The sequence below is a fragment of the Eschscholzia californica genome, unplaced genomic scaffold, assembly GCF_041429995.1.
Source record: "Eschscholzia californica isolate CP2 unplaced genomic scaffold, dmEscCali1.0.p SCAF_2, whole genome shotgun sequence".
In the NCBI taxonomy this organism is placed as follows: Eukaryota; Viridiplantae; Streptophyta; class Magnoliopsida; order Ranunculales; family Papaveraceae; genus Eschscholzia; species Eschscholzia californica.
Window position 1 is genome coordinate 12,666,285 of NW_028238309.1, and position 19,001 is coordinate 12,685,285.

A 19,001-nucleotide genomic window follows, 5' to 3' on the forward strand; every position below is an offset into this window, starting at 1 on the left:
CGAGAGTTACTAATTTTCTTTCAAATTTCATAGGGTACATGAGTTTTTTTTTTTAAATACGGTTTTCAATAAATAAGCACTATAACTTGGCTTTAAAACATGGCGAAGCTATAGATGTTTATGGGGAAGTTCTTTCACAGTATTGGTCCAAATTTCTTGTGATTCCGAGAGTTACGAATTTTCTTTCAAAGTACATAGGGTGTAGTACACGAGTTTTCTTCAAAATAAGGTTTTCAATAAAACAAAGTATTATAACTTAGCCTTAAAACAAGGCTAAGCTAGGGATGTTTATGGGGAAATAATTTTACAACACCGATCCAAATTTCATGTGATTCAGAGAGTTACGAATTTTCTTTCAAAGTTCGCAGGGGTATATAGTACACGAGATTTCTTCAAAATATCATTTTAATAAATAAGCATTATAACGTAGCCTTAACACAAGGTGAAGCTATGGATGTTGATGGGGAAGTAATTTTACATTACTGGTCCAAATTTCGGGTGATTCCGAGAGTTAAGAATATTCTTTCAAAGTTCATAAGGAGTAGTACACGAGTTTTCTTCAAAATACGATTTTCAAGAAATAAGCATTATAACTTAGCCTTAAAGTTAGGCGAACCTGTGGATGTTGACGGGGAAGTCATTTTACATTACTCGTCTAAATTTCATGTGATTCCGAGAATTAAAATTTTTCTCTCAAAGGGCATAGGGATGTTTATGGGGAAGTCATTTTACAGATTGGCCCAAATTTCGTGTGATTCTGAGAGTTACAAGTTTTCTTTCAAAGTTCATAGGGGGTAATACACGAGTTTTCTTCAACATAAGGTTTTCAATAAAAAAACATTATAACTTAGCTTCAAAACATGGCTAAGCTAGGGGTGTGTATGAGGAAGTAATTTTACAGTACTGATCCAAATTTCGTGTGATTCTGAGAGCTACGAATTTTCTTTCAAAGTTCGTAGGGGGACCCGTACACGAGTTTTCTTCAAAATAGGGGTTTCAATGAAAAAGCATTATAACTTAGCCTTAAAACATGGCTAAGCTATGGATATATATTGGGAAGTAATTTTACCGTACTGATCCAAATTTCGTGTGATTCCGAGAGTAAGGAATTTTCTTTCAAAGTTCGTAAGGGGTATAGTTAGGGGTGTACACGAGCCGAGCTCTTAACGAGCTGCTCGAGCTCGGCTCGACTATTGCTCGTGCTCGACTCGAATATTAACGACCCTGAGCTTAACACGAGCTCAAAATCAAGCTCGTTTACATAAACGAGCCGAGCTTGAACATTCTTTAGTGTATCACGAGCTACTCGTGAAAAACTTGTTTAACATACTCTTATAATAGTATAGTACATAATTACGTATTAGTATTGAAACTTGTACATGAAATATCAACCATTAAAAAATTATCGGAATATGAATCATTAATCATTATTATTGTATGTGACAAATGATCATTGAAGTATTTTGATGATTTAGAAAGTTTTAATTTGAAGTATTTTGATAAACGAGCTTAAAACAATGCGAGCTCGAGTTCGAGCTCGAGCTCTTTCAAACTTATACGAACCGAGCTTGAACAAGTGGACAATTACTCGAACGAGCTCGACAGTCAAATACACGAACCGAGCTTGAACATCTTACTACTCGGCTCGGCTCGACTCGAGTACACCCCTAGGTATAGTACACGAGTTTTCTTCAGAATACCGTTTTTATTAAATAAGCATTATAACTTAACCTTAAAACGTGGTGAAGATATGGATGTTTGTGAGGAAGTAATTTAACATTATTGGTCCAAATTTCGTGTGATTCCGAGAGTTTAGAATTTTCTTTCAAAGTTCATTGGGAGTTGTACACGAGTTTTCTTTAAACACGATTTTCAAGAAATAAGCATTATAACTTAGCCTTAAAATTTGGCGAACCTATGGATGTTTATGGGGAAGTCATTTTACGTTATTGGTCTAAGATTCGTATGATTCCGAGAGTTATGAACTTTCTTTCAAAGTTCATAGGGTAGCCTTAAAACATGGCTAAGCTAGGGATGTTTATGGGGAAGTAATTTTACTGTACTCATTCAAACTTCGTGTGATTCTAAGAGCTACAAATTTTCTTTCACAGTTCGTAAGGGGTAGTACACGAGTTTTCTTCAAAATAAGGGTTTCAATGAAAAAGCATTATAACTTAGCCTTAAAACATGGCTAAGCTATGGATGTTTAAAGGGAAGTAATTTTACAGTACCGAACCAAATTTCATGTTATTTAAGAGAGTTATTTAAGGGTAGTACACGAGTTTTCTTCAAAATATCATTTTCAATAAATAAGTATTATAACTTAGCCTTAAAACACGTCGAAGCTATGGATGTTGATGGGGAACTAATTTTACATTATTGGTCCAAATTTCGCGTGATTCCGAGAGTTTAGAATTTTCTTTCAAAGTTCATTAGGAGTAGTTCTACTCGAGTTTTCTTTAAACACGATTTTCAAGAAATAAACATTATAACTTAGCCTTAAAACTTGGCGAACCTATGGAGGTTTACGGGGAAGTCATTTTACGTTATTGGTTTAAATTTCGTATGATTCCGAGAGTTATGAACTTTCTTTCAAAGTTCATAGGGTAGCCTTAAAACATGGCTAAGCTAGGGATGTTTATGGGGAAGTAATTTTACTGTACTCATTCAAACTTCGTGTGATTCTAAGAGCTACAAATTTTCTTTCCTAGTTCGTAAGGGGTAGTACACGAGTTTTCTTCAAAATAAGGGTTTCAATGAAAAAGCATTATAACTTAGCCTTAAAACATGGCTAAACTATGGATGTTTAAAGGGAAGTAATTTTACAGTACCAATCCAAATTTCATGTTATTTAAGAGAGTTACGAATTTTCTTTCAAAGTTCGTAGGGGGATAGCACACGAGTTTTCTTCAAAATATAATTTTCAATAAATAAGCATTATAACTTAGCCTTAAAACACGTCGAAGCTATGGATGTTGATGGGGAACTAATTTTACATTATTGGTCCAAATTTCGTGTGATTCCGAGAGTTTAGAATTTTCTTTCAAAGTTCATTGGGAGTTGTACACGAGTTTTCTTTAAACACGATTTTCAAGAAATAAGCATTATAACTTAGTCTTAAAACTTGGCGAACCTATGGATGTTGACGGGGAAGTCATTTTACGTTACCGGTCTAAATTTCATGTGATTCTGAGAGTTACGAATTTTCTTTCAAAGGGCATAGGGGGGTAGTCCACAAGTTTTTTTCAAAATACGGTTTTCAATAATTAACCCTTATAACTTAGGCTTAAAACGTGGCGAAGATAAGGATGTTTATGGGGAAGTAATTTTACAGTATTGGTCTAAATTTCGTGTGATTCTGAGAGTTACGCATTTTCTTTCAAAGTTAATACGGGGTAGTACACGAGTTTTCTTCAAAATATGATTTTCAAGAAATAAGCATTATAACTTAGCCTTAAAACGTGGCGGAGCTATAGATGTTTATGGAAAAGTCATTTTGCAGTATTGGTCCAAATTTCTTGTGATTCTGAGAATTACGAATTTTTTTCAAATTTCACAGGGGGTCGTACACGAGTTTTCTTCAAAATAAGGGATTCAATGAAAAATCACTGTAAATTAGCCTTAAAACATGGCTAAGGTATGGATGTTTATAGGGAAGTAATTTTACAGTACTGATCCAAATATCGTGTGATTCTGAGAGCTACGAATTTTCTTTCAAAGTTCGTAGGGGTTGTACACGAGTTTTCTGCAAAATAAGGGTTTCAATGAAAAAGCATTATAACTTAGCATTATAACTTAGCCTTATAACATGGCTAAGCTATGGATGTTTATAGGGAAGTAATTTTACTCCAAATTTCATGTGATTCAGAGAGTTATGAATTTTCTTTCAAAGTTCGTAGGGGGTATAGTACACGAGTTTCTTCAAAACACCATTTTCAATAAATAAGCGTTGTAACTTAGTCTTAAAATACGGCGAAGCTATGGATGTTGATGGGGGATTAATTTTACATTACTGGTCCAAATTTTGTGTGATTCCGAGAGTTAAGAATTTTCTTTCAAAGTTCATAGGAGTGTACACGAGTTTTCTTCAAAACATCGTTTTCAATAAATAAGCATTATAACTTAGCCTTAAAACACGGTGAAGCTATGGATGTTGATGGGGAAGTAATTTTATATTACTGGTCCAAATTTCGTGTGATTCCAAGAGTTAAGAATTTTCTTTCAAAGTTTATAGGGAAGTACACGAGTTTTCTTCAAAATGCGATTTTCAAGAAATAAGTATTATAACTTAACCTTCAAACATGACGACCCTGATGTTGAGGGTGAAGTCATTTTATATTATTGGTCCAAATTTCGTGTGATTCTGAGAGTTACGAATTTTCTTTTAAAGTTTATAGGGTAGTATATGAGTTTTCTTCAAATATGATTTTCAATAAATAAGCCTTATAAATAAATCCCGCCGGTAAATGTGTGAAGATTAACTTTGTCCACTTTTAATAATTTTCTTTTCGTTGTAGAGTTTGATTTTATTTTATTTTTTTTGAATGGTTCAGCGTGTCTCGAACCCTTGACCTCTAGGGTGGAAGAATATACCTCTACCACTCCAACCATGGGTTGTTGACGAGTTTGGTTTTATTTGTTATCGCTCCATTGCTTCTTTTACCCCTTAACTAAAATTATAGGCCTCTTACCAAATAAAATTGTACCATGTAATCATAAGGATGGCAAAATTACATTATCGATAATCACAACAACTTAAATCATTGTTAAGAAATTCAGACTCTAGAGAGAGAGAGATGAAAAGATATTGCATTCCCACCTCTACTTCCTTTGTCTCTTCTTCATCTTCACATTCTGTTCTGTTTTACTTAATTTTACTTAATTCGTTTCATGACAGGTTTCAAGTGTGGATGAAGATTATAGTACTAGTGGGAATTCCCAACTAAGTTTACTTAATTCGTTTCATGACAGGTTTCAAGTGTTGATGAAGATTATAGTACTAGTGGGAACTCAACAATGGAGGTGAAAAAACAGAGGATTGAAGTTGGTCTTGTTAGGGCTAGAGCTTTAATGAGAGAAGCTACTAAGAGGAATGAAAATAAAATACTCACCCAAGTTGATGATCAAAAAAATGTTCCTCAAGGACCCATTTATAGAAATACAAACTCGTTTCATCGGTAAAATTCGTTCTTGTTCATCTCGAATAAGACTAGATTCATGTTAACTGTTCTTAATAATGATCTTGAGATGGAGAAGAGGTTTAAGATATTCGTTTATGAAGAGGGAGAGCCACCGATATTCCACGATGGTCCATGTAAAAGTATATATTCAACAGAAGGAATGTTTATTCATCAAATGGAGATGGAAACTAAATTTAGAACTAGAGATCCTAACCAAGCTCATGTCTTTTTTCTTCCCTTTAGTGTTGTTAAACTAGTTCAGTATCTCTATGAGCCTGATTCCCATAAAATCGATGCCATCGGTCGGACTATTCTCGAGTACGTAGATATCCTCGCGGCAAAATATCCGTATTGGAATCGAAGCCTTGGTGCTGATCATTTCATGCTTTCTTGCCATGATTGGGTAACTAAATTGAACTTAACAAACTCATTTGTCATCTGTCTTTTACATCAAGACTCAATGTTTTTTGCAATAATTCACAGGGACCTCGAGCATCGGCTTATGTTCCAAAACTATTTGATAAATCTATTCGGGTTTTATGCAATGCAAACACTTCCGAAGGGTTCAAACCTTCAAAAGATGTATCTTTTCCTGAAATTCATCTAAGAACAGGAGAAATTACAGGTCTTTTAGGTGGTCCTTCCCCATCTCGTCGTTATGTTCTTGCATTCTTTGTGGGTGGTTATATAAGATTTCTACTTCTTAGACAATGGAAGAACAAAGATCAAGATGTTCAAGTGTACGAAAATCTCCCAGACGGAGTGTCTTGCGATAAAATGGTGAAGAATTGTAACGCCCCAAGCCTTAGCAGTTGCCGATATTGTCCCCGCTTTAACCACCCAGGCCCAAGCCCACACGGGTACGGGATTTTGTTCTTGGCGAAGGCACCACAAGCCTACCCAAAAGGCCTCGGTATTGGGCGAAGACACGCGATTCGCCCGACCTATCAGAGCACGCAGCGACATCGTGGACCCTCCACATACACGATTTTGTCCTCACTTAGCCACCACTCAGGTGGTGTGAGGTTTTGTCTTGGCGAAGGCACCACAGACCTTCCCAAGAGGCCTCGGTACTTATTAAGCTTGAGCTTACACATATAGCCCAGTCTCTGGACACTCTTGTGAGCAATGTGGGACTATTACAATCTCCCACCCTCAGCGAAGAGCTGTCCTCGGCTCTGATACCACTTTGTAACGCCCCAAGCCTTAGCAGTTGCCGATATTGTCCCCGCTTTAACCACCTCACACAGGTACGGGGTTTTGTCCTTGGCGAAGGCACCACAAGCCTACCCAAAAGGCCTCGGTACTTATTAAGCTTGAGCTTACACATATAGCCCAGTCTCTGGACACTCTTGTGAGCAATGTGGGACTATTACAATCCCCCACCCTCAGCGAAGAGCCGTCCTCGGCTCTGATACCACTTTGTAACACCCCAAGCCTTAGCAGTTGCCGATATTGTCCCCGCTTTAACCACCCAGGCCCAAGCCCACACGGGTACGGGATTTTGTTCTTGGCGAAGGCACCACAAGCCTACCCAAAAGGCCTCGGTACTTACTAAGCTTGAGCTTACACATATAGCCCAGTCTCTGGACACTCTTGTAAGCAATGTGGGACTATTACAATCCCCCACCCTCAGTGAAGAGTCGTCCTCGGCTCTGATACCACTTTGTAGCGCCCCAAATCCCAAATCTCAAGCTAACCGCCTTGAAATCAAAGATTTGAGACCTTCAAACTGGATCCACGAGCAACACCTACCATGAGTGCACAATAATTACCTGAAAAACAAAATAGCTGGGTTAAAACCCAACTGCAGTAGATTTCCTCAAACCTAAGTCTCGGGTAGGCAAGCTCAATCCCCAATCAAGGAAGCATTGCATTCATATTCATTATTGGCATTATCTGAAATTTAACCGTGAATACTACCATAATATATCAGATTTATCCAATCTCTCTCGAAACTAATAATTTATGTCATTTGATTAATTATTAGGTTTTTCGGTTCTCGTATTATTTTAATCTAATACTAACCCTGATAATACAACGATCTTTTTTTTTTTTTTTTTTTTTCAGCAGATAGAAAATATCATGCCTTTAACTAAGGTAAACCTTTATGGCCACAAACTTGACATGTACGTCGACAACCACATTATGTCGAAAGACACAATCATCAAACTCTTGTTCAGGTATCTCAGACCAATACACAACAAACATAGACTCTTATCAAGACTTACAAACAAACTCACCGAACAATTCAAGTCAACAACACATGACAAGTCAGAAGGGATGATGCTTATAGTAGATCCTCACGTGGATCGCAATCTCAAACAAACAAATAAAAATATTAATTAACAAACATAGGCTCACCATTAGAAGGTATCTACCTAGGAGATACATTGCCTAAAGAACAGAAACCATGTGAATTATCTCAATAAATTCGTCCATCGGAGACTGTTCTGACACCTTGTACGAAAACAATCATAACTTCTCACTCGAAAATCGGATTAATGAACCGTTTGAACTACTAAAAAGTAGACGAACAGAACTTTCCAACCATATAAGAATCAAACTTAGATTAATTATATATCTACACCAGATTTAATTTTAATATAAACCGACGTGCAGTAGACACTGTTCTGACACCTTGTACGAAAACTATCGTAACTCTTCACTCGGAACTCGGATTAACGAACCGTTTGAATTAATAGAAAGTAGACAAACATACCTTTCCAAACATATAAGAATGACACTTAGATTCGTTATATATCTACACCAGATTTAATTTTAATATAAACCGACTGCAGTAGACACTGTTCTGACACCTTGTACGAAAACTATCGTAACTCTTTACTCGGAACTCGGATTAACAAACCGTTTGAACTACTAGAAAGTAGACAAACAGACCTTTCCAAAAATATAAGAATCACACCGAGATTCTTCATATATCAATACCAGATGTAAGTTGAATTTAGACCAAAATACTGTCCTCTCTATATGTTTTATGAAATTCTAGATAAAACTAGTCTCTAAGCCATTTAATCGTTCTTTCATGTGATTAACAATACTATACCTATCATGGAATAAATTGAAAGAGCCTACAAAAAAATTAGGAGATAGGAAATCTACCTCTTTTCGCGTTAGATGACTTTAAGACCACAACCATGGCTTGTTCTCTCACTCGAGAACTCTATTTCCATCACTTTTCTTCTTTATTCTTCCTCCCATCACTAAGGAGCGACTGCACCCTCTTTCTTTTCTATAGGGTTTTCTCAAAAGTGAAGAGAAATAGGGTTTTTAAACCCACCAGTATTTCATCTAAACAAAACTGACCTAGACTTTTATTATTTCCACCCAATTTGGTATATCAAGAAAATAGGGGTGTTACAATCTTCCACCCTAAAAAGAGGATTTCGTCCTCGAAATCAAACATACCACAATCACAAACAATATGCAATCAAGTATAGCAAATGCTAGAACATAAATGTTATACAAGCACAAGAAATACAACACAACTGAAGTCAACCTGTTACACGGTTGAAAAGATTCATACAATACAACTTCCCTTTTGGAGGGGCATAACCAATTTTTGAGGTCCACAAGATAGCTTCACTTAGCATCCGTGTTTGCATCGACTTAAACCTCTCAATAAACCATTGATACCTCCCAAAGAGGGGATCCGTGCAACACGAGCACTTTACATATGAGCAGGAGGCGAGCCAACCTCTAGTTGGTAAATTACTTCTCAAACTAGAAGTATGTGGTCCACAAGAATGAACTTGTGTTTGCATCGATCATCCTGTCGAGCCAACCACCTATGGATTACAACCGTCAATCCATATTAGAACCCAAGCCCCTGGTCCACTAGGTTGTCCAATATCACATTGACAAACCCGTGTTTGCAATCGACCCACATGTCGAGCCAACCAGTCTTAGTTCAATTTATTACTTCTCAAACTAGAAGTATGTGGTCCACAAGAATGAACTTGTGTTTGCATCGATCATCCTGTCGAGCCAACCACCGATCACTTATGGATTATAATCGTCAATCCATATTAGAACTCAAGCCCCTGGTCCACTGGGTTGTCCAATATCAAATTGACAAGCCCGTGTTTGCAATCGACCCACATGTCGAGCCAACCAGTCTTAGTTCAATCCATTAACGAAACTCAAGATTATGGTCCACCAAGTTATCCAATATCGCATTAGTAACTAGTGTTTGCAATCGACCCACATGTCGAGCCAACCATTCTTGGTTCAATCCAATAAGTAGAACTTAAAATCATGGTCCACGAGGTTGTCCACTATCACGACAACAAATTCGTGTTTGCATCGACCCACATGTCGAGCCAACCATTCTCAGTTAACATTTTCTCATCGAAACAAATTTTTAAGTTGATTCATAATCAACTGATACCCTATCATACAACACACATTCAAACAACCCAAAACCCCATAAAAGTAGGGATTTTCAGTACCCTCATGTATATCATAAATATATGTATTGCTACAATCACAATCACATACCTTAGGTTTGACATCACGGTCAAATAAGACATTTACTCGCACGCATCACAAATAAAAAGTACATCACATCAATAGCCATTATCCTTCCCATGGAAAATTTGCAATCACAATTTAGATTCCCAAAATATAAAGACAACTTCTTTCAAGTTTTCACAAGAAAGCAATTCCAAAAGCACATTCTAGATTCAACCAGTTCTGCAAGACACTAATTAAAGTGTTCATAACAATGACGTGTCTAACGACGACAATCAAACCCACAATATAACCCTAGGACCACTAAACCTAGAGCTCTGATACCACTTTGTAGCGCCCCAAGCCTTAGCAGTTGCCGATATTGTCCCCGCTTTAACCACCTCACACAGGTACGGGGTTTTGTCCTTGGCGAAGGCACCACAAGCCTACCCAAAAGGCCTCGGTACTTACTAAGCTTGAGCTTACACATATAGCCCAGTCTCTGGACACTCTTGTGAGCAATGTGGGACTATTACAAGAATACCATGTATTGTCTTTGTCCTAGTGGATATGAAGTTGCTAGTCCAAGAATTGTTGAAGCAATTTATGCAGAATGCGTTCCCGTTCTAATTTCCGATAATTACGTCCCACCGTTTAGCGATGTTCTTGACTGGAATTCATTTTCGGTTCAGATTTCTATCAGTGATATACCAAACATAAAGAGAATTCTAATGGGAATTTCTCAAACTAGGTATCTAAAATTGCAGAGAAGGGTGAAACAAGTTCAAAGACATTTTGTTATAAATGGACCTCCTAAAAGATATGATGTTTTCCATATGATCATTCATTCTATTTGGCTAAGAAGGTTGAACTTCAAGGTTGTAGATGTTTGATTATTCATTCATGTTTTTTGCACTAACGACTTTTGAGCTTAATCTATATATATTAGTACAGAGCTAGTGTCGAAATAGTGTAAGAACTTCTTGTACTATCATACATTGTTCATATTATAACATAAAAATCGAACAAGGCATTAAACATTTAAGGGAAACTTTATAAATTAAATGATTTTGGAGGTAGAAATGTTCATAAGCAGAAGCTAGGGTTGTTAAAATAACAAAACTATATGTACAAGAAGGGAGTTGTGTTGAAGGACTACTCGTATAGTCGTGTATTAGCACTCTATGTTATTATAAAATTTATACACTGTGACATCCTTTTCACCATAGGACTACTCGTATGGTCGCACCCTTTTATGAAGTCATTTAGTTTGGGTGAGGTATACACAATGTATCATTCAATGGGTTGAATTTTAGTGCAACGGGCTAATGCAACAAATTAACCTAGGATGAGACACTGTCTAGTTGGGAAGGGTTAAATAAGTCTTAGCAAGTGACTAAGTCTCCAATAACATACACCAAATTCCTATTAATTTGGAGTTAGTGGGTTGGTTTCCCTGTATTTAGGAACAAACTAATTTTTCTTTAGAAATTTGGAGTTTTTCCCTTGATCAAATTAAACCTTGATTACACAAATTATTAGGTTTGTTCACATCTCTCTCTCTCTCTCTCCTTTGAGTACTATAATCTATTTGAGGTAAGAAGCAGACCTCATTTACCTCCTTTCCTTTTTAATTTTAATTTTCATTAGTCTACTGTTTTGTGTTTTGTTGATTATAATGGGGTTTAGTGTTGTTTGTTATTGTTGATGCTTTGTAGTGAGAAAAGAACAATGAGAATGAGATATCGCGATGAAAAGACATTTTTCTCAATGAGAATGAGGGATGATGGTGAAATGACTATTTTCATACCGTTGTGGCGGTACTTAACCAGGTATATGGTTATGACTTGGGTGATGGGTATTTGTGGTGGTCTGATCATCGGGTATGTGGCTGTTATAGATGGTGGTCTTGCTTCCGTTCCTAAGGTCCTTCTGAAAACTGAAGCACTTCGTCAATGTGTGGTTACCCTTATGTATTGTCTACACCATAGTTCTACTCTACTGTTCAACCAAACAACCTCACAAAGATGATAAAGTGTTATATGTTGCGTCAGTGCTAGGAGGTATATTTTTTGATTGGGAGTCGACTAAGTTTTATATGAGTAGGCACATCTATGATTTTCCTTTACATATGGGACGGTGTCTGATTTATCTAGCTTTTCTTTTTGCATTTGAATTGCCAAGGTATATGTGTGAGATGGCTCCTAGTAGTTGTCATCATTTTCTCATACTCAGCTTCGAGTTGATGATACCAATGGGAATCTGATGCAGGCGCATAAACGTGTGGGCCCACGTCCACGCGTGCCCACATCCTATTTGGTTATAATAGTAGTTTATTTAGTATAGGAGAAGTTACTTTAATTTGATATTTCTTTATTTTTAAAGTTTCTATGTTTGAGTAGTTTATTATTTTAGGAATCCTAGTTTGAGTCTATCTAGGAAGGTTTATTATCTTATAAAAGGAGATCTAGTCTATGTTATTATTCACCTTGAAGAGAAAAACCATTGAAGTTATTAAGAATTTAAGTTTATTTTATCGTTTCTTACAGTTTTCTTTAATTATTCTTAGTTTATTTTATTGTTCTTTAATTATTCCGCTGCGTCTACATCAAGTGGTATCAGAGCCATTTTTTTTAACCAATCACAATGGTTAATCCTACCGTTCCTACTCCAACAATCAAAGAGAAGACACCAACTTTTGCCTCCGAATGGGACAACATCAACAAGAAGTTATCCTCGGTTACAAAATTGGAAGAAGCTTTCGAAAATTACAAAAAGGAAAATATGGAAAAATTCGATCAAGTCAATGATTCCATCATGAAGTTATCTAAACAACTCGAAGGCATATGTAAGTCTCCCTCTTTTACCACCACTCCTTCATCTACTACTTCCATTCAAACATCATCACCACAACCACTTCCAACCACCACAAACTCAACCGTTGCAACCACCACACCAATTTCAATACCCCTATTCGGTCAACCTATCACTAACCCATACCCGACCACATTCCTCCCACCGATTCACATCAACACTACACCACCACTCTTCCCGGTTTTCCCATTAACATACATAAACCCTACAACCACTCCAACCACACCACTTTTTTCCTTCAACGACCACCAATCTACTACCAACCCAAGTATAACCCAACCATACCCATTCCAGACCCCTCGGCAATATTATTCACCAAGCACCATTCCACTCGAAACCCACCACCAAAACCGCAACCCCGAACCCTCATCTCTACCGACACCACCACCATCCACCGCCCAACAACCCACTTCTTACCCGACTTCCATTAGTCCACCAACAGTACCCACCAACACTTTCAACATCCCAGGAAGTTCCAACACTTATGCCACTAATCCAACTACACACACACTCTTTGGTTTTACAATATACAACCCATGTCCCACAACACCCCCACCATTCCACTTTACCTACAACAGTATACCACCCACATCTACACCAATTCAGACCACCAATAGAACTCCACACAACATTACTAGCCCCCACATAACCGCACCCTACCCTCCATTCTCAAACCCACTCTTTCTCGAATCTTCCGCAAGCATTGGAACAATTGGCCAACCTATGCTAATATACCATCACATACCCGACCATCAGCCCCCAAACCCTACTTTTTTCGAAAACCCACTACCCACTGCCACATACCCTACAACATCATTAACCACCCTGGGCCACTCAACCCATAACCAACTCAGCTTCTCCCAATTCAACTCTTATAACCACCCACAAGTTTACAATGAGGAACAACAACTACAAGCACCTTCACATCATCTCTCTCCTCATTCTCTACAGGAACCCTTCTCCAACCAAACATTCCACCACACATATACAAACCCAGAATTTAGTGAAGGAAAAGAAGAACAAAAAGCAATTATCAAAACCCATCACAACCAAGAAGAAGAACAACAAGAGAAACAATTAAGAAAAAGAGGAACAAGAAAAACAACCCAGAATTTTTCGAATCAATTATGTCCCACATCGCCGCTTTCTCTATCAAATCTCTTCCTACCAAATTTTCTTCAAACAATTAAGCAAAAGAGGATCAATTTCCCAATTCTTACAATGAACCTATACTCAATGGTCAAAGATCACATACCAATTGAACAACTTCCATCTAGGTTTCACATATCAATTGAAGAAAACAAACAGTGGGCTCCAGGTATTGATCACGTTAGAGTACATAAACTACATGAAGATGAACTTGGAAAAGTCAATTTTGCGTGGCATATCTACACTACATGGTTCCATATCGATATCTTAGTTAGCGATGGTTATGCTTATACTTTGGCTATTGATGAAGTATTTTGGAAATTTGTTACAATTACTCTTACTTCACACTTGCTCATAGTACTTCACACTTTCTTGAAGATTAAGTGGTTGTGCCTACCGTGGGAAGATGGCGAGATGAACATTATTTATTCACTAAGGTTAATTTTGCGAGAATCATTGGCATATGAGTTTGGGTACGAGGTTGACGATTACTTGCACATTAGTATCCTTCCATTCCAGTACAAACTTCGTTCGAAGTGGGAATTACGGATCGCCATGTCAAAGTTCATCGTCTGCGGGTGCATCAACTTGTTTTCTTCATCGAAATCGGTTCAGGACGAACCTTCTGGGGAACAGGGTGCTGATGCAGGCGCATAAACGTGTGGGCCCACGTCCACGCGTGCCCACATCCTATTTGGTTATAATAGTAGTTTATTTAGTATAGGAGAAGTTACTTTAATTTGATATTTCTTTATTTTTAAAGTTTCTATGTTTGAGTAGTTTATTATTTTAGGAATCCTAGTTTGAGTCTATCTAGGAAGGTTTATTATCTTATAAAAGGAGATCTAGTCTATGTTATTATTCACCTTGAAGAGAAAAACCATTGAAGTTATTAAGAATTTAAGTTTATTTTATCGTTTCTTACAGTTTTCTTTAATTATTCTTAGTTTATTTTATTGTTCTTTAATTATTCCGCTGCGTCTACATCAGAATCTTTCTTGGACATCTTGTTAACTACAATATTTGGTCCCATTGGAGTTTCTTTTTAGTCGTCATCCCTGCTTCTATTATGTCAACCGGATATTTTCGACTCCCTTATACCCCCATTTACATGATAGAGATGGGTGAATCAGGAAAAGCTAGAGACATACTCTCGTTAATTCATGGGAAGAAGAATGTTTACGAAGTTGACAATAAATTCTTTAATTTGGTACAGTCTCATGCTAATGAGAAAGAATCAACGGGGCACCCACGACCTTTTATGCTGGTTTTACTGATTGCACTACTCCAACAACTAACTGGAGCCAATGTTATATTGTTTTATGGTCCTTCAACCTTCAAGGCAATCGGGTTTGATACCAATGCCTCTCTAATGGCTGGCGTTCTCGTAGCAGGAGTCAATGTTATTGCCACTTTTGTTTTTGTTCTCTTTGGGGACAGACGGCCGACTAAGTTCAAGCTCAGAACTGGAACAACTTTGATGTTTGTCTGTCAGGTCTATAACTTCACCACATTTTTAATTTTTTAACTACTTCATATAACTAACAAATGCTAAAATATTATTTTTCAGATAGTCGTTGGAATCTTAGCTCTAATCTCAACCAAAGAGTACGCCAACTCTATAATACTAGCTACGTGCATCTACATTTCATGCTACGCTTGGTCGTGGGGTTCAGTTTGGTTAGTATCTAATGTGATACTCCGAACCCTTAAAATACCTTTGGCAATCCAATGGAGTCAAAATGCTGCGGCTAATTTGATAGCAAACTCGATCATGTCTTTCGTCTTCCTATTCATGATCAACCGTCTCAATTTGAGCATTTACTGTGTAATTTTTTCATTTGTCGGATTGATTGTGTTTATTGTCTTCTTTTGGCCTGAAAACAATGATTTATCCGTTGAAGAAACGTCCAAAGTTTGGAAGCAACACTGGTTTTGGAGAATGTTTTTTACAAATAATGGGGGTGGTTGTGGTGTTGGTGGCGGCAGCGGTAAACGTGACCACGATGGTGGTGAAGGAGGTTATGGTGGCAACGGTGATAATGATGTCATATTTGAACAGGAACCAATGTTGTATTACCGTAATATATCATATGATATAAGATTTTAAAAGGAATTGGTGAAATTGTACTAGTTTATTTCCTTTGACAGTTTAGATATGTTGTTTATTTTTATTTTTGGAAGACGACTACGATCTACGTACGTCGTGATATTGGCATTTGATACATCATAGATGTGATAAGCTCGATAACCGTCCACTCAATGGGCCTATAGCCCAACAAGACAATGGCCTGAAGCCCAACAACAATATTTATACCTTCATAATCCCAATTCAAATGACCAAAGATTCCACTTTCTCTGAAATTTGAACCTGGGACCTCTAGGGCTTTCTAGAGTTTATGTCAACACCTTGGAACCACTTGGTTACCAACGGTTGCCTAGATATTAATCGAAAGAAAAAAAGCGATTTTGTTATGATATTAATAATCATGGATCATATACTATTTGTGTACATTATTAGCATTATAAGTAAAATATCTTGAATTTATAAGATGTATTTAAAGTGAAAGTTTCGAACGGTTTTCATCCAATTTAATGTCTCTGATGTTGGCAATTTGTCAATATGTATTTTGGGTCAATCGACCCGGTTTCACCGACCACCGTGCCACGCAGCCTAATGACCCGGTTTCAGCATCCATCTACTGTGACATCCCGTGTTCCGAACCACGGTTTGGTAGATAGTTTATAAAAAAAATTCGAGTCTAATACTGACTCAAACCAGTTTCAAATATAAATCCAAGCCAAAACTGTCATCACGAGTTACAAATGAAGAACAAACGCAGCGGAAAATCAAATATAGTTTAAACCTTTTGAAAATATGTTCGGAAAACGTATAACGCAGAATAGTTTTCATACATATAAAGACAATTTGAATTGAATAATTCACAGAAGAGACTGAAATTGGGCAGAATCTCCTCTATAAATCGAAACAAATCAAACCTAAAAAAAACTGTCAAACATTCATACATTTTTCATAACATATCAATAACATCAAATACAAAGTGATAATGTGCATCACATTTACATGTGTACAATCACAAAGTGAGAAAGCGATTCTCACTGTTCTAGATGATACATACATAATATTAACGTTGTGATAAAATCGTAAGTTGAAAATATAATAGAAATTCTATTCTTACATAATGCGAGTCGTCGAAGTAAATTATATCATTCCGGGTCACCAATACCTACAACTGAACAACAACAAATAGGAATGAGATAACCCGAAGGTCAGCTCAGTAGGAAACTTAGACATCCTACCCGCACCACACACATCAACAGTTTCATATATCAATAGTTATAGGCGATATGTATATACACAGAAATATCATTATGCACACGAAGCAAAGGAATATACCAAGATAATTCTTCTAGCTTACCAAGATCACGACTGAATATGCCCTCAGTCAGGGTCACCTACTATTCGGATTGGAAGAACCGGTATGTCTTTGTTAGTGTGTAGGCAGGCAGCGTTGTATCGAACGTTTGACTACTGCAGTGTACACACGGATCCACGTAATACCCCTGTAAGAGCTTTCGTAACTCTCCCTCTGTCATCATCGCCCATAGGGCTGGCTTGTGATCTCAATACGCATCGAATAGTAAATCCCACCCAAACAATGATACGCTTAGAATATGTCATGACTTACCCACAACTATAAGAGTATCGTCGCTTAGCAGAACCATATACCCACGACGATACAATTATCTCGTTTTGAGGCGCGTCCTACCTCCGACCATATCTGGCGCTCCCTCGTAAGGTAATTCATTAACCATTCGAAGAATACCCAAATATATGCATGGACCTATAATAATATTAAGTGATCTGGGTGGCTCCCAAAGCTATAAGAACAGAGACCTCCTAACAGGTAACATCCACCAAAGGAGAAGAATGTTCTTGTGTCTCAAGGTAGGGTACACCCTGTTTAAAGCCAAGCTTTTACAAGTGTCCACTTCCAGTGACTAAGTATTTTCTTATTAAGAAAATTTGGGTGAACACTCTCTTTCAGTTCGGTGCAAACATTGTAAGTATAAACCGCAAGTCATTACAGAATTCAAATCACACACACCAGTGAATTAGCAGAATAAATAAACAAACATGACACTGGTCTATCTCGGCTAGGTCAGGTCTTGGGCATGCACTAGGTCGCGAGTCTTTGCTCTAGACGCGTCTGGTCAAACACCGGACCTCTTTTCGACATCTCGGGTAAAACCGAGATGTCCTAGGACACCCAGACGCGTCTGGTCAAGTTCGAGTCACAGCAGTTATCTCGGTCTCTAAGACCAAGCTATTGTTGTTGAAGGATATATATCCTAAAGGTCTATATATCCTAAAGGTCTGAAGGTATGACCTTCCAAAGGAATGTCTTTCGACAAAGATGGCAATGCGTACGATTTGACTCATAGGATATGATGACCTTATTAATAAGATCAACCACTCGAGTTTAATTAAGAGTCGTAATGCTTAGCTAGAAGCCGCTTACGATTGTCGGATCACTTTGGTTATCCGTGGCTAACATAGGTCGGATCCTACAACGGGATACACATAAGAATGGTAACTTGAACAGTGGGAATATACTGATGGGAACTAGCATATAGATGGATATGATCCTGTCTAATAGCGCTTAAAAGATAGAAAAGAATCGGGTTCGAAAGGGAAGCCCGAAAAAAGAGCAAAACCCACTTTTTGGGCCAATAAGGGAATCACTTAAGGGGAGATCCTTGGCCGGTCATAAAGGGGGTGTGGGCTGGGCAGACTAAGCCTATTAAGGGCTAGTCTGGCCTGCCACATTGAGGGGTAACCCTAATTAGGTTTTGTCTCTAACTGAAGCTTATCTTTTTTGAGGGACTTTTAGGATTTCTTATTTGAGTTCTACTAAGGTAACGCCTGTATAAGGACCTGTTAAGAGTTCTGAAAAGGTGTGGAATTTTCCTAGAAGAAAATTATCTCTCTCACACATCCTAGAGAGAAGAAGATTTTAGAGAAAAGGTTTCATTCTATATATCAAGTCTAGAAGAAGGAGTTCTTCATCTTAACCTTCAAGAAGATCCTAGCTGACTGAAAGGAGGGAGATCAAGTTATGCATTTCGGCGTCTCAAGTAGAGGAGCTAAACTTGAAGCTCTTTATCTTCCGAATACTGGTCGGAATTTAGTTCGTGGGAAAGCGAATAAGGTACTCTTCTTCCCTTCTAGTTTATTGTTAGTTCATGTATATGATTCTGGATAACTTAGTGTTAAACATTAGATGTTTGAGATTCCGCTAT

At 37.6% G+C, this 19,001-nt stretch overlaps 1 protein-coding gene and 1 long non-coding RNA gene across 2 annotated transcripts; both read left to right on the forward strand.

Annotated features, from left to right (window-relative positions):
- Positions 1 to 3,628: 3,628 nt before the first annotated feature.
- LOC147556301 (putative glycosyltransferase At5g03795) lies at positions 3,629 to 10,546 on the forward strand. Its single transcript, XM_086658606.1, has 5 exons — positions 3,629 to 3,637; positions 4,898 to 4,971; positions 5,214 to 5,583; positions 5,664 to 5,960; positions 10,193 to 10,546. The coding sequence occupies exons 1-5, from the start codon at positions 3,629 to 3,631 to the stop codon at positions 10,544 to 10,546; spliced, it is 1,104 nt and encodes a 367-aa protein (XP_086514732.1).
- A 624-nt stretch (positions 10,547 to 11,170) lies between these two features.
- On the forward strand, positions 11,171 to 14,596 carry LOC147556302 (uncharacterized). The gene is made up of 2 exons (XR_015234969.1): positions 11,171 to 11,249; positions 11,372 to 14,596. It is a non-coding gene; the product is annotated as an uncharacterized LOC147556302 (long non-coding RNA).
- The last annotated feature ends 4,405 nt before the right edge of the window (positions 14,597 to 19,001 follow it).

Coding starts and splice junctions, on each gene's coding strand:
- LOC147556301 (XM_086658606.1), top strand. Junction 4,972..5,213: donor CTTAATTCGTTTCATGACAG/GTTTCAAGTGTT, acceptor GAATAAGACTAG/ATTCATGTTAACTGTTCTTA. Junction 5,961..10,192: donor GAGTGTCTTGCGATAAAATG/GTGAAGAATTGT, acceptor GACTATTACAAG/AATACCATGTATTGTCTTTG.